We start from the raw sequence: 16,433 nt of genomic DNA on the forward strand, positions 1-16,433 counted from the left end.
TCAAACGAACGATTATCGTTCATGCGTGTTCACGTTTGTAGTTAAGTCAGACTTGTCAACTCAACGACTTTCATTAAGGGAATATGCAAAAATCGTTTGTAGTTCAAAAAAATTGTTCATTACACTTTAAAAAAATCTGACAGATAATCGTTGATAAAATCGTTGGTAACAATCGTTTTGTGTACGCAGCTTTAGAAATATGCAAAATATAATGACCCATTTTGTCAGGTCTTTTTTAACATGCAGAATCCATTGTGGCACCAATCTGGGGAGAGGAGTGCTGTTCAAAACTACTTTTTTACTGAAAGGTCTCCATAATTACTATCTTTGTAGTAAGCCTACACATGAGCTAATCTGCTGAAGTGTTGTGTGATACTTTCACCATCTGTGTGCGTGATGCTCCTGGGTTCATCTTTGATTGTCCTTATTTTTATTTTTTAGCGATTGCAATCCAAAGTTTTGAAACTAGTAGACATATCTTATGGTGGAGAAAATGGCTTCAACCAAGCAATTGAACTATCTACAGAGGTTCTTTCAAATGTGAAATTTATCCAAGAGAAGAAGCTAATAGGTAGGAGTTCTAGATAATTTTAGATTTGTCTTTGTATAAATATGAAATTTCTGTCATTTATAGCTTTTCTTTTCTTATTTTCTGCATACACCACGTCTTTCACAGCCAGATACATGCTAGATTTCAAGAGGCCCCTTCCGTTTTCCTTAAGTAATTTCTCCTTCATCCACTAGGGGGACACTGGAGCTCAAGACTGGGGTATAGACTGTAGAGTAGAGCCTGGCACTTTAAATAATTTAGAAGTGTGACTGGCTCCTCCCCATCAGCCCCAGTTTAGAAAATGTACTTGAGAGCAGATAGCATATTTGGCTGTCTCCAGCCTTTTCAGATATATCTCTTTATTTTTTTTTTTTAAATAGTTTTTTATTAAACAAGCACTGAGGACAGGCCGACTGCTTGCTGTGGCAGTTCTGCCTGCTACGTGGGAGCCGCCAGGAAGGGCACCGCCACGGCTACTGTAGCCTGTGTCTGGTGACCTCGAGGAGGGGGCACAAACAAAGAGTCATCGGACCCTGCGAGGACCCGCCACAGGACCCCCTCCCCCAGAGTCACTCCTCGGGTTACTGGTAGTAAGCCGTGCTAATGGGGGAAGTTATCTAATTCCTGGATAGAACACTGGAGCTAGCGGGGGCTGAACTTATTATTGGCGGCCATAACATCTGCCACCCATACCAGCCGGTATTTGGCGTATCCTGCATATCAAGCAGCGCCATTCGTGTTTGGGCTCTCCCTCACAAGTGCGGCTCTCAGTAATTGCTCTGCCGCACTTTGTAGTCTTGATGAAGTGTCTGCTATGAGATGAAATACGTTGGGACTACCTCTATGGACAGACAGCTCACTTATTTTCACTCTTGTACGTGTGCTACCTACCATTTGGCCGTTGTCCGGATTAAATAAATATATTATGTTTTTAGATAATGTGGAGTCTCTTAATCCTTGGAACCTAAGTGTTCCTAAATATATATTTTTTAAGTATTTGTATGTGAATATTATTTACTCCACTAGACACATCTATATGGTACACCCAGTGTGATTTTTATGCTTTTCTTTTACATATATACTGAATTTACTTGATGATCATGTGACCAAAGATCATTCCTTTTTTAAGAAGTTTCTGGATCCTCTCATATTCTCATGCACTGTATTTGGCACTGTATAATTGTTTCTACGCTAGTGCTCTTTTATCTTTATTTACTGAATAAATTTTTTTTTATAAATATAAAGAATTTTCATATTTTGGCCTTTATTCGCCACCACAATGGCTTTGAAATGAAACAAACAAGATGTGCTTTAACTGCAGACTTTCAGATTTAATTTGAGGGTAATTACATCCAAATCAGGTGAACGGTGTAGGAATTACGACGGTTTCTGTATGTGCCTCCCACTTTTAAGGGGCAAAAGTAATGGAACTATCAACTCAAAAGCGATTTCATGGACAGGTATGGGCTATTCCCTCGTTATTTCATTATCAATTAAGCAGGTAAAAGGTCTGCAGTTGATTCTAGGTGTGACATTTGCATTTGGAATCAGTTGCTGTCGACTCTCAATATGAGATCCAAAGAGCTGTCACTATCAGTGAAGCAAGCCATCATAGGCTGAAAAATCAAAACAAACCCATCAGAGAGATAGCAAAAACATTAGGTGTGGCCAAATCAACTGTTTGGAACATTCTTAAAAAGAACGCACCGGAGAGCTCAACAACACGAAAAGACCCGAAGACTACAGAAAACAACTGTGGTGGATGACAGAAGAATTATTTCCCTGGTGAAGAAAAACCCCTTCACAACAGTTGGCCAAATCAAGAACACTCTCCAGGGGGTAGGTGTATATGTGTAAAAAGTCAACAATCAAGAGAATACTTCACAAGAGTGGATATAGAGGGCTCACCACAAGATGTAAACCATTGGTGAGCCTCAAAAAACAGGAAGACCAGGTTAGAGTTTGCCAAACAACATCTAAAAAAGCCATTACAGTTCTGGAACAACATCCTATGGACAGATGAGACAAAAATCAACTTGTACCAGAGTGATGGGAAGAGAAGAGTTTGAAGAAGGAAAGGAACTGCTCATGATCCAAAACATACCACTTCATCAGTGAAGCATGGTGGTGGTAGTGTCATGGCGTGGGCATGTATGGCTGCCAGTGGAACTGGTTCACTTGTATTTATTGATGATGTAACTGCTGACAAAAGCAGCAGAATGAATTCTGAAGTGTTTCGGGCAATATTATATGCTCATATTCAGTTAAATGCTTCAGAACTCATTGGACGGCGCTTCACAGTGCAGATGGGCAATGACCCGAAGCATACTGCAAAAGCAACCAAAGAGTTTTTTAACACTAAAAAGTGGAATGTTATGCAATGGCCAAGTCAGTCCCCTGACCTGAATCCGATTGAGCATGCATTTCACTTGATGAAGACAAAACTGAAGGGCAAATGCCCCAAGAACAAGCAAGAACTGAAGACATTTGCAGTAGAGGCCTGGCAGAGCATCACCAGGGATGAAACCCAGCGTCTGGTGATGTCTATGCGTTCCAGACTTCAGGCTGTAATTGCCTGCAAAGGATTTGCAACAAAGTATTAAAGTGAAAGTTAGATTTAGGATTGTTTAGTTTGTCCCATTACTTTTGGCCCCTTAAAAAGTGGGAGGCACATATAGAAACCGTTGTAATTCCTACACCGTTTACCTGATTTAGATGTAATTACCCTCAAATTAAATCTGGAAGTCTGCAGTTAAAGCACATCTTGTTTGTTTCATTTCAAAGCCATTGTGGTGGGTGAATAGAGGCCAAAATATTAAAATTCTGTCAATGTCGCAAAATTTATGCACCTGAGTGTATATATGTGTGTGTATATATATATGTGTGTGTGTATATATATGTCAAAGGGTTCAGAATCGCTTCCCCTCAGTTGCACCCCTAACTAGAGATTTTGCACTTTTTTTTTTTTCACCTGCCATTCATTGGAGAAACTCTTCCGCCTATTTCAGTGCATTGAGTTTCTGCTTAGGCGGATACGTCCTGGAATTGAATTTGGAGATTAGACTCAATAGGCGATACTACTTCGTGGTTTTCAACTTTTTGCATTGAATACGGCCCTATGTCTAAAGGCCTGAGGGCCAGCCGCTGAGAAAGGCAGGGCCAGGCCTGGGTTGTATTATATTGGGGGGCATCAAGTAAATACTTGACCCTGCAGTTCAATTTTATTTTTTTGTTGTGACCACTATAAATGTCGGGTGACTGGGGGATCCAATCTCAAATGTTAGACCGGTACACGGTTTTCGTTAATATCTTACGCTATCCTGCCATTCTGGCTAATACGCATTTCACCATTATAAGTGTTAATGTAATGATACTTAAACTAGCAGACCGTTTTGTTTTTTTGGGGCATATGTATAATCTCTATATGGATACACATCCCTAATGAAACACTCTCGGGTATAGAATGTGGTCCTGTTGGACCTTCATGTCTCCGCTAACAATTCTGCTAGTTTCTACAGTGTATTTTACTGCAACATCTCCAGACTGAAGTCCAAGCTCTAGAGCATTTGGTCTTAGACCACCGAAGCCACTCTCTATAACTGACTATGCTGGCTGCTGTGACATGGAAAAGGTCAGTGACATTCAACGCAACGTCCAGAGGGCTTCTGGTCGCTCAGGTAAGCAGGCTTACCCCACTAAAGCCTCGGAAGATTCTCCTATTAATACAACCTGACATTACATAGCAGTCGTTCTCCCTTCCGCACCCTAGCTGCTGTCCTAGCAGCCATCCGCTATTTTATGGTACCTGTTCATGTCAGTTGGCTCTACACTTTAGAGCTTTCCTGGCATGTGGGTTCATAGTTTCAACTTAGAGATTAGTGACACGATTCTACTAGAATCTGTTAGGTATGCTACATTCTGGATTGAGGTGCATCTATGGGCTAGTGCACATATTTACATTAAGGTGTGAGTCAATATGTTCCACGCAGGAGGTCTTGTTGTGTTTTTTTTTTTTGCTGTTCAGAATGTGTTGATATTGTCATTACACTGGTACCTTCATGGTTGTCCTGGTGCTCTAGCCTTGCTGTATAGGATGCATCCCTATATTGGTAGCTCTCTCTCTCTGGGTGGCTGTTGCATCCGTGATTAACTGCTAGGGTATCATACTAGGTTCGGGCCAGAAGTCAGTACTGACTGCACACTTCGTCTGTTTGAGGTATGTTGCTGTGGTTTTCAGCTGCAAGGTTCCAGTTGCTGTTTCCAGAATGGGTTGTACTGCTGTCTGAACCTCTGCAAGGAGTTGTAGTCTCAATCGTCTCGATGCCGCCTCTGCCCAGTGGGATCTCCACTCGTTGGAGACTTCTATAATCTAACACTTACCCGTAATTGGTTGGACCTCAAGAATGGTCCTGGTCGACTGTTCGGTTCTTGGTTTTGGCCTTCTTGTATACTTTGTTAGAGAAGTCTGTGGACAGGATCAGCTCTGTATCTGTATAATTATACATATATCTATTTGATTTGTTTATACCCAACAGTGCAACTGTTGCATCTTCCTGTTTTAGGCTCTGGTACGGTTTTCTCGAGTTGTTCTTGTGTTGCTGCCCCTCTCCTGTGGATTCTTGTTGGGGCTCTCTGCTTCACTGTCCGGGTTGGTCAGCTGAGATTACCGTGTTCTGACGCGGCTCATATGCTACTCTCCTCTAGATGGCCGTTCTGTTCCATTCGACTTACGCTGTCTATTGTGGAATTTTCTGTGGCTGTTCAGTGAAGAGTTCTGATTGTCTCCTGTGCTCTACGACACTTGCTTCTCAGCTCTTGCTTTTACATTGGGCCTACGGTTCTTTGTGGTCCCTGTTTTGGTATGCCCTTGGTGTTGGCAAGTTCTCTGCGCTTCCCACCCGGCAGGTTGGCTTTGGGATGTCCCCACGGTCTTGAGCTCCAGTGTCCCCTAGTGGATGAAGGAGAAAACAGGATTTTGGTACATCCCTTTCTCCGATCCACAGGGGACCCTGGACGCCCGCCCAGTGCTGCGTATCTACCGTTTGGTTCCTTATATGGTTGTGTGACTGCCTCCCTGAGGTGTGTTCCTCTGTTCTCCTTCAGTCGGTCTTGTTCCGTTCTGTGGACTTCCCCTTCTCGTTTTCCAGTTGTCCTCCATTTCCTCTCGGGCTCAGTTCTTAAACAGGGGCTGATAGGGCTTAGAGGGGGAGGAGCCGGTCACACTTCTAAATTATCTAAAGTGGCAGGCTCTACTCTACACCGTCTATACCCCACTGTCTTGAGCTCCAGTGTCCCCTACGGAATTGAAGAAAGGGATTTATCGGTTAGTACCAAAATCCTGTTTCATTCTTTTACTGTAACCAAACACGCTTACTTTTGAGGCATTCTTTTGCTAACATGGATAAATATAACAGGCCAAATGGAAACCATGTACCGTATATACTCGAGTATAAGTCGACCCGAATATAAGCCCAGGTACCTAATTTTACCACAAAAAACTGGGAAAACTTATTGACTCGAGTATAAGCCTAGGGTGGGAAATGCAGCAGCTACTGGTAGTAATCCCCCCTCTGGTACTGTCCCCAGTAGTAATCCCCCCTCTGGTACTGTCCCCAGTAGTAATCCCCCCTCTGGTACTGTCCCCAGTAGTAATCCCCACTCTGGTACTGTCCCCAGTAGTAATCCCCCCTCTGGTACTGTCCCCAGTAGTAATCCCCCCTCTGGTACTGTCCCCAGTAGTAATCCCCCCTCTGGTACTGTCCCCAGTAGTAATCCCCCCTCTGGTACTGTCCCCAGTAGTAATCCCCCCTCTGGTACTGTCCCCAGTAGTAATCCCCCCTCTGGTACTGTCCCCAGTAGTAATCCCCCCTCTGGTACTGTCCCCAGTAGTAATCCCCCCTCTGGTACTGTCCCCAGTAGTAATCCCCCCTCTGGTACTGTCCCCAGTAGTAATCCCCCCTCTGGTACTGTCCCCAGTAGTAATCCCCCCTCTGGTACTGTCCCCAGTAGTAATCCCCCCTCTGGTACTGTCCCCAGTAGTAATCCCCCCTCTGGTACTGTCCCCAGTAGTAATCCCCCCTCTGGTACTGTCCCCAGTAGTAATCCCCCCTCTGGTACTGTCCCCAGTAGTAATCCCCCCTCTGGTACTGTCCCCAGTAGTAATCCCCCCTCTGGTACTGTCCCCAGTAGTAATCCCCCCTCTGGTAGTGTCCCCAGTAGTAATCCCCCCCCTGGTAGTGCCCCCAGTAGCAACATCCCCCCCCCCCTGGTAGTTCCCCCATTATTAACCCCCCCCCCCTCTGGTAGTGCCCCCAGTAGCGATATCCCCCACTGGTAGTACCCCCCGGTAGTAGCCCCCCCAGTAGAAAGAAATGTAAAAAAAAAAAAAGTTACCTGTAACCCCGCTCCTGGTCCCGACGCTGCTACAGGCTCCTCTGCCGCTTTGCATAATGGGAGAGACGTCGTCATGACGACGTCTCTCCCATTACCCACTGCGGGAGCCGGAAGATGGCTCCCGCAGTGGGAGCAGCAGTAGCCGCTGAGAGTCTGACACTCTCAGCGGCTGCTGATTACACTAAACACATAGCTGGCGGCTGTGTGTTTAGCAGTGTGTAGTGCTGACCGAACTCCGTCCGGTCAGCGCTACACACGCGGTGCAGCTGTGTCACAGTGACACAGTCTGCACCGCGGCCCGCATGGTACGCTACTCAGCAGCGTACCATGCGGGCATGACTCGAGTATAAGCCGAGGGGGTGCTTTTTCAGCACAAAAAATGTGCTGAAAAACTCGGCTTATACTCGAGTATATACGGTATATGTGTATATAAATCTATACAGATATTGTTGATGCCTTTTCACAATTCTTTAATTACTCTTCTCACTTGGCTTCTAAATTACTTTTTCGTATTATTTGACAAAAAAAAACTACACCACTTCTGTTACTCAGAACTATATTTTTCAATATTTGTGTTTTTCAAAGACTGCCTCATTTTGTCTGTATTTATTTTTTATCCAGTCTAGCTGTTCTTTTTAAAACCACCTTATCCACTAGCTAAAGTTACCTCCTGAGTTCAAAATCACTTGTTTAAAGACACTTATTTTACATCACAAAATATCTGTATATACAAAATTGTGGTTCTAGGACTATAAATAACAGCCAGGGGGTTTACTGCACAGAGAAACTAAAAGATAACCCTACCCTAAAGAGTCTATAGCCACCATCCCTCTGGAATGCTGTCCCATCTGCTACCAGCAAGGTATGAGCCAAGCCTAATGTTCTCCTGCTTTTTTGGCAAATTCACAAATAAATGACTTCTGTGGAGACTTATGGTGCATACACACGGTCAGATTTTTCTTCAGGTCTGAACGATAACAATTTAAAAAAATCGTTCATATCTGAAGGAAAATTTGAGATATCTGACATGCCTGAACGATGCGCGTTCCTGATGGTCAGATAACGATATCTGACATCAGATGTGTTTGCAGTAAGACTTCGAAGATCCCATTAATTTTAATGCAGTCAAAAATCGTTCAAATCTTTGGTAAAATCGTTCATCTGACGGATCTGACAAATATGACCGTGTGTATGTACCATTAAGCTAGGTACACTAGGCAATGTGTCCGGTCTGGCCGCATCGGGCGCCATTTCATTTCGGGCACATCTAGTGAGTACCAGCCTTTAGAAAGTCAAATCCTGGAGCAGAATCTAGACCAGTCTGACACTAGCTATAAACCTTACTTCTCTGTATAACACAGGAACAGCCACTGATTCTTGGGGTGGAAGCAGTCACTCTGCAAGGATCGGCTCCAGGGAGCCTATTTGAATTGCTGTGGAATTAAAGGAAAACAGTTTGTCCAGTCATAAAGAACCATTGACTTAAGCCAATGTCAAGACCCACAAGTATTTTTATTTTTTTTTGGAGTTAACTTGGTGCTAAAGCTGACGAGCACTTTCTGTAGAACATGACTGAATAGGGTACATGTTGGAAAAGCAAGTGGTATTTACAGAACCTGTCTGGTGATATTTAAGAACATGTTAAATTCTAGAATGCATTAATACCAGTTATAATGCACAGCACACATTACATTACTGGGCAAGAGAAGATGCTAGATGGCTTACTGGGCAAGAGAAGATGCTAGATGGGCTTAACATTTATCTTCAATATGCCTGGCAAACTGCATCTGCTGCTGTCTTTCTTTCATGTTCTGATTTGATTTCTGTGTATACATCAGCTTGTATTTAATATTTGTATCGGCTTTTACTTTTTTTTTTTTTACAGGGAGATATTTTGATGAAATTAGTCAGGACACAGGGAAGTACTGTTTTGGTGTAGAAGACACACTAAAAGCACTGGAAATGGGAGCTGTTGAAATTCTGATAGTGTATGAGAATCTTGATATCATGAGATACGTCTTACGATGTAATGGTTCTGAAGGTAAATTACTTTTTTCTCATTCGAAAAGATGGACCTTATTATTTTTTTTTTATTGCTAATCTTCAGTGCATCGCTCAAAGGTTTGACCAGTTATTTTTTTTTTTTCCCACTTAGAGGAGAAAGTTCTTTATTTAACACCAGAACAAGAAAAGGACAAATCGCACTTCATTGACAAAGAGGTATGTGTATTGGTACATGAAAACATTTCATTCACTTACGGTTTTGAAAATGGTATCTAGAGAACCGCTGGACGAATGTCACGATTTGTGTTAAATCCTATCCGCAGCATACAGGATTTTTATTTATATTTAAATAAAAAGTGTAGGCTACTCCTTGTACATAACCACCTCAAGAAAGCAACAACTTTTAAATGCCCTGGAGAAGAGGGGGGGAGAATGTAGTCACAATCCTGGCGGTCAGAATCCCAGAGCCGACATCCTGACACTAAGTAGTAGGGGGAGGGTTAGGCACTAGGGCAGATAGGTTAAGGCTGTGGGGGGCTGTGAGGGGGAGGGTTTGGCTACTTAGTTTTCGGGATCCCAAGCACCAGTAACCCGAACCCAACCCGAGGGAGGTACAGGGAGTGCTATGTTCTAGCCTGCAACGATTTGCATCCCTGCTAAAATCAACAGATTATCCTGTGGGTAATATCTGCTCCTTCCAGGAGTTCACCTGTGTTCAAGTTGACATGGACTACCATTAATGGTGTAAGGTGGTGTTTCCCATCTCCAGTCCTCAGGGACCCCTAACAGTGCATGTTTTACAGATCTCCTTAATATTACAAGTGAAATAATTAGCTCCACCTGTGGATCTGTTAAATTGAGTAAGCCTGTTATGCAGACACCTGTGCACCAACTAGGAGATATGTAAAACATACACTGTTAGGGCTCCCTGAAGACTGGAGTTGGGAACAGTGGTGTAAATATATAGCCACGAAATAACCTATAATGCAGCATTGATTACCCCCACCTCCACAGTCCACTGGGAGGAATGCTTTTTTGGCACACCAAAGTAGATATTATTCCAGCCATCCGTAATGCTGCAGATTAGAAGGGTTTTTCGATTGTCTGGGAGTTCATCTTCTAACCTAAATCTTGCTTACGCTCAACAGTCCTCCACTGCTTTTTGCCGTGCGCAGTCTTAATAATTCCTTAGGCTATGGGGCACCTTCCGCAATGAGAAGTGATCCTCTCTATTGCTTACTACAATATGCAGCCAAAACGTGTGCAATCTGTCATTACACTTCCTACCAAAATTGTCAAGGGAGTTGTATTGCAGAAGCTGGAAAGTTGGCACAACACATATTCACCTTACATATAGGGGGGGGGGGGGGGGGTTATTTATTCTGTGGTACCTTGGTCTCATTCTCCTATTGTGCACTGTGTGGGGTATTGAGGACCGAGTTTGAGAACCTGTGGTTTAGTGTATACCCTGCTTAACTTTATAACTATAAAGCATTAGGCCACTCTTTGAAACACATATTTTGTTAACCTGCATTCAAACGGGCCACCTTCTTTCTACAGAATGTTGCAGTGGCAGCCAGCATTGAACTAAAGCTCTCCACACCTGTACTTCAGTTGAGCTAACTTTTTTGTGAAAAGCAGGGTTAAAACAATTATCTTGCAATTTTTTTTTTTTGTAAAGTGTTTTTTTTTTTTTTTTCCCAGACTGGACAAGAGCATGAGCTGATAGACAGTATGCCTCTACTAGAATGGTTTGCTAATAACTACAAAAAATTTGGAGCAACACTGGAGATTGTTACAGACAAGTCACAAGAAGGATCACAATTTGTGAAAGGATTTGGTGGAATTGGGGGTAAATATTCTATATATTCAGCTGTCTTTGCCCTGTGTAGCAGAGTTTTCCACTGCACTCTACATGTATTAACCATGTAACGGGCAAAAAATTTTTTCCCAAATGCTACTAAATTTTTTTTATTTTTTTTTATTGAATTAAGGCAGAACATCTTATCTATAGCACAATTTTTTGAAATTTTTTTTTTCAGTGAAACCTATGACATTTATTGCTAAATAATGTTCAACGATAAATTAGACCATCGATGATTGGGGCATTGAGACTTTTTCATTTCCCCTGCGTCTGCTCCTCTGTACGGACACTGGGTGAGGATGCAAGGATGCAGAGGGACCTCGGAGGTTCCTCTGCCATTGGTGGCTACTGGAAGATTATCTTTTGGCAGCCGCCCAGTTGGACTTGTTGCATTATTTGCAACCATGTCTGGTAACGCACAGCCTGACATGGTTGCAAATGATGTGACTACACTAGGCAAGTGGTTAAACAGAATGGCAAACCATGAATGTCTATTTTTGTCCTGTCGTCATAAGTCAGTTTTAAGTTCTTAATCCTACATTTAAGCAGGAAATAAAAAGCAGTGTTTTTTGGTCAATACTTGTATTCATCTTTTATTAGAACTGGATAAAATGTTCACACAACACCAAGGCTGGTTGTGATGTGTCCACCCAATTGCTGACTTGTATTTATACATTTTGACCAAGGCACTCTTCCTTATATTTCTCCCTGTTGAATGTGTTTGTAATACAGATATAGGTGTGTAAATATGTTTTACCTGACAAATTATCTCCCCTTCTTTTACTCAGTGTCTTGTTATTTTGTGTTACAGGTATCTTGCGGTACAGAGTGGATTTTCAAGGAATGGAATATCAAGGAGGAGAGGATGAATTTTTTGACCTTGATGACTACTAGGTAGTCGACATGGGTCTGGCAGAATGTGCCTAGCCCTCCAGCATCCAACCCAAGCAGAAATTTCATGGTGGAAAACGCAGGTCCTTGCCTTAGAATTTGAACATTTCCAGTACTTTCTCTAAGCATTGGATATGAGAAATGAAATTTTTTTTTTTTTTTTTTCTTCTCCTTCTTTTTGGTCTGTCATGATGCAAATGCAACCGCTAGGCTCCCTCTTGATGCCACTTGGACAACTCTGACAGTAATCAGTTTCTACTTATGAGGAAATAAATTTGTCTTGTATTTTAAGAAAAGTAATTTTTTTTTTTTAAATCTGGGAAATAGCTTGCTTTAATTATCCATGCAAGTTTAGTCCACCATTTTGCTTTTTTTTATTCTATGTCATGGGAGGGGGGTAAACCAATATTGTTAAGCAATCCATTTATATTATGTTTGAATTTTCAAAGTAAAGAATGGACTAGTACACAATTTACACTTAAAGATGTATAGCAAACCTATAAAAAGACATAATATTTATCTGTGCTATTTAAATTAGCATTCACTGTTCTAAAAAACGATTGCACATTGACAAAACTTTTGTGGAAGTAAATTGCACCAAAGTGAAGTTTTAAATAAGAATTTTGCATTAGCATGAAAGGATATACTATAGCCTCATTACCAGGTCAATTCTAAAGATATATCCTTGCATGATACTGTGAAGAACTCTTAAAAAGCAACCTGCAGATTGCACTGCTGTCATTAATCTACCTTACTGCAAATCATCTAATACCAATAACAGAATGTGTATGTGGTAGCCAGTGTCACAGCTACACCACTTCCTAATATTACTAGTGATAAATATGCAAACATTTAACAAACAACCGACCTCCACGTCTTTGAACTGGTTTCTCAGTTTAATTTTATTCATTTATTTTATTGTCATTTGTAGTGACTTGTTTTTCCTTAACTTAATAAGAATATTTACTGTCATCGGTCAGTAAGAGTCTCATTTTGTTTAAATTCCATTTAATTGTGTGCTTCTATAATCATCTGACACAGAAGCTTTAAATATACAGTGTGCAAATTCTCTTGCAATATTTTAGACACTGTCAGTTTGCTACTTAACCCTATTTAAATGAGATAAAAAATCCAATTAACTCACTCTGGACAGTCCATTTATATACTGGTTTAAATCTTATCTGTATGTCTAATTACACTCAACATATTGTAACATTGGTTTTTTTTTCTTTTTAATGCTGCATAGACTTATGGTAAATGTAAGTTGGATTTTACTGTCCCTTTTAAAGACAGTCCTGTTGTACTTATTTTGTAGTACTAATGGCTTCCAAAATAAGTGTTTTGCAGTGTCCTCATTCTTCAGAATTAACAGTTTCACTACAAGGGTCTAATTACATATGTTTTCTAAGAGAAAAACCATTGGATGTAAATTTGCATTGAATTTGAAAGCTCTACCTATTCCACAGTACTGTTTAGAATATTCAACATAGTAGCTTTTTTTTCCTTCTTTCTTTTTGCTATATTTGGAAAAGATGCCAAATTTTTGTATTTCTTTAATGTGTTATTTTCTGTGGCACATCATATACATATATGTACAAATAAAATGGAGTACAATTCTTAACAGATTTCCTCAAATGAGTGTTCCCAAGCAGTAATAACTTGGTGTTGTGATGTACAGAAATGGAGAAAAGTATTAAACCATATTTAAGAATAGTTTTTTGAGCTTTGTTTTTATTGCATTCCTCTTCCCCTAATTTTACTAAATTGTTTTAATGTAAAGGATGTTGAATATAGAAGTAATACAAATACTACTTCTATTGAGATAAATTGAACATAATAATCTCAAAATCCCCCAAACCGCACGTATATCTCCTTGTGAAGGAACAGTAAGAATGGGAGTACATTTTAGACAAAATTTTTAGCAGTTTTTGCAAAAACCCAAGTCTTACACTATGATGATCTGGTCAAGTTCTGTTTTACATATTGGGTGTTAAATTTAGTTTGCACTCGGTGTATATATGAAGGTTTTAGGCATGTGAAATTGAATAACACATTTGCACCGCATATTACTATGTTCCTGATTGCCTTGCATACCAAAGAACATAGATTGAGTGAGCAACAACTACCAACTAACATTTCCAAACAAGATGAATAAAAAGCACATGTTCTGAGATCCTTAAATCTGCTGAATATTGCAAAATTATCAGGAGACTGGTCACATTCAACTATGGCAGACAGAAGTGAACGTAGTCAAAGAAGCAAATGAATCAGATGTGAAAGTTTCCCTGTAAAGTGCCTACGTGGACTCCAGGTATGTCTTGTAAGGCAGCAGTGGTAAAAGCTGAGAAGTGTAGACTGTAGAAGCATGGATTATGGTCATCTTATTTGGGAGGGGATTCCTTATGATGGTGTGGTGATGCATCTGAACACATTGTTGAGGCTTTGTAGTTATCTCTGGCTTTATGGAGATAAATACTATTAAGCATAATTCATATGAAGTAAAATGTGTACAGTGGTAAAATCATAGCAACCAAGCAGGCTATGATCTTAATACTTTTGCTCAAAGTCTCATGCAAACTTTATAATTATTCCCCCCAAATAAGCAATGATTAAATAACAAGTTATGCTACAATTTTGAAAAAAGACTTTTCAAATGCTACAAGTAGTTTAACATGTTATAATCCAGTTTTACATTTATTTCTTCTTCGATATATTGTGCAATGATCGTGTAATGTGTACCCAGCTTAAGTGCCCAGTCTCTCCATGGCAGCCATAACACTGGGGTTAGAACTCCATTTCCCCAACAACAGACAGGAAGTTTTTTTCTACAGGGACCTCCCACTCGGCGTATGTTAGCTCCTCCCCTTCCTTAGGGTCTTTATTTCCTGTCTCTCTAGACAGAGTAGGGAAGTTTATTGTCCTATGGGACTTACCTCAGTTTTTGTGCCCAGCAAGTGCCGTTTTCCTGCAGTCTGGCGGGATGGTGCCCCGGGGTCATGGAGATGGCTGTTGCGCTATGGCGACACGGCCGTCAGAAGCATGGAGAGGCTGGATGCTGAGTTACAGCGATCAGCGGCAGCCTCCTGTAAGATGCGGCCGGCGGTGCGGGATGACGTCAGCACCCAGAAAGCAATGCGGTGCAAGTGCCCGACCGTCACTAGGGTCAAAGGGCTATTAAAATGGCACCACACACTGGATCATCAGCTGAGAGTTCTGCCGAGTGTACCTGTAAGTGCAGACATGGAGCAGTAACATCCCCCCCCCCTTCCCCCAACAGCCGATTAGCGCCCCAACTCTGGAAATCAGGATATGGTGTTTTGTGATATATGCAAACATAAATCCCCACCTAGCCAAAGTCAACAGGTGAATCAGATTTAGGAACTTATGGAGTGGATGAAAAGGTCTTTTGTATCCAAGGAGGAATTTTTAGCCATGCCAAGGTCTCAGATAAGCCTGGGATATGATGAGTTGGAGTCCTTTGAGCAGAGTGCTATGGAAGGATTGGAACAAATATCTAGTGATGAGTCTGGTGAAATTCATGAGGATACAAGATCGTTGAACATGAATATCGTTGAGATGGTGTTAAAAAATATTTATAAATCTTTTAACTATAAGGAGTTACCTGATGAACAACAAGATAAATTATTTGAGGATAGAGGTAAGAAGAATAGAGTTGTACCTATACATAAGGTTATGAAGTATATTGTGCTGAAGGAATGGCAGAATCTGGATAAAAGGCAAGGAAATTTAGCAAGAACTGACCGTATGTACCCTATTGGGGATGAAGATTGTCTTAAATAGTGTGCTATCCCTAAAGTGGATACACCTGTAGCAGAAATGGTATCTGAGACAACTATTCCTTTGGAAGATGGGGCTTCTTTTAAAGATACAATGGATAAAAGAATGGAGACCTTTTAAAAGAGGATATGTTGCCTCAATGGTATCCTTAAGAGCTGGTGTAGCTATTGCTTCTGTATCAAGGGCTTTGAGGTTATGGAGTGCTAATATGCATACTGATCTAGAAGAGAAGATCTCAAAACAGTATTTGTTAAAAAATCTGGAAATAATGCAAAGAGCAATTGAATATATATGTGAAACTTCTTTGGATGTGACCGCATTTACTGCAAGGTCAATGGCTAATGCAGTAGTGGCTAGAAGAGCACCATGGTTGCGTTCCTGGTTGGCTGATACTCTGTTCTTTGAATGAGCAACAATTTTACCTTTTTGAAGGATCATTGTTATTTGGAAAGAAGTTTGAGGCATTAATACAGAGAATAACTGGTGGGAAATCTACAAGGCTACCTCAAGATGGATATAAAAGATATCAGGCTCAGACCTCTAAACAGCAGTTGAGGGAAGCACGAGGTTACAGACCAGGAAGACCGTACAATAGAAGATATTTATCAGGTATGACAAGGCAGTCATTTTGTCAAAACCAGGGGAGACCTTATGGGAAAAGACAATGACTATATTCAGGGTCAACCCAGATTTCCAGTAGGAGGCAGGTTGCTGAAATTTGCAGAAATATGGCAAACGTTTACCCAGGACAAATGGGTTTTGCAAATGGTCTCAAAAGTATATCAAATAGAATTTCAGAAGTTACCCAGAGAGGACAGATTTTTGATCTCACAGGTTCCAATATCAGAGCTAAAAATTATGAGGGAAAGTACAGAAAAGTTAATCAGTTTGCAAGCAATAAAACCAGTACCTCAAATGGAAAGAGGAAAAGGA

General features: G+C 41.1%; 1 protein-coding gene and 1 pseudogene across 1 annotated transcript in view; both read left to right on the forward strand.

Moving 5' to 3' along the window:
* ETF1 (eukaryotic translation termination factor 1) overlaps positions 1-13,415 on the forward strand; it is a 37,849-nt gene extending 24,434 nt beyond the window's left edge. The window contains exons 7-11 of the mRNA XM_088451304.1: positions 442-571; positions 8,829-8,984; positions 9,099-9,163; positions 10,652-10,799; positions 11,623-13,415. Of these exons, the coding sequence (XP_088307430.1) occupies positions 442-571; positions 8,829-8,984; positions 9,099-9,163; positions 10,652-10,799; positions 11,623-11,705 (582 nt within the window). The 3' untranslated portion in view covers positions 11,706-13,415. The remainder of the gene's footprint in view (positions 1-441; positions 572-8,828; positions 8,985-9,098; positions 9,164-10,651; positions 10,800-11,622) is intronic.
* A 1,671-nt stretch (positions 13,416-15,086) lies between these two features.
* On the forward strand, positions 15,087-16,168 carry LOC148539648 (uncharacterized; annotated as a pseudogene).
* The last annotated feature ends 265 nt before the right edge of the window (positions 16,169-16,433 follow it).

Source organism: Taudactylus pleione, unplaced genomic scaffold (assembly GCF_031769625.1).
Source record: "Taudactylus pleione unplaced genomic scaffold, aTauple2 ptg000025l, whole genome shotgun sequence".
NCBI classification, from domain to species: domain Eukaryota; kingdom Metazoa; phylum Chordata; class Amphibia; order Anura; family Myobatrachidae; genus Taudactylus; species Taudactylus pleione.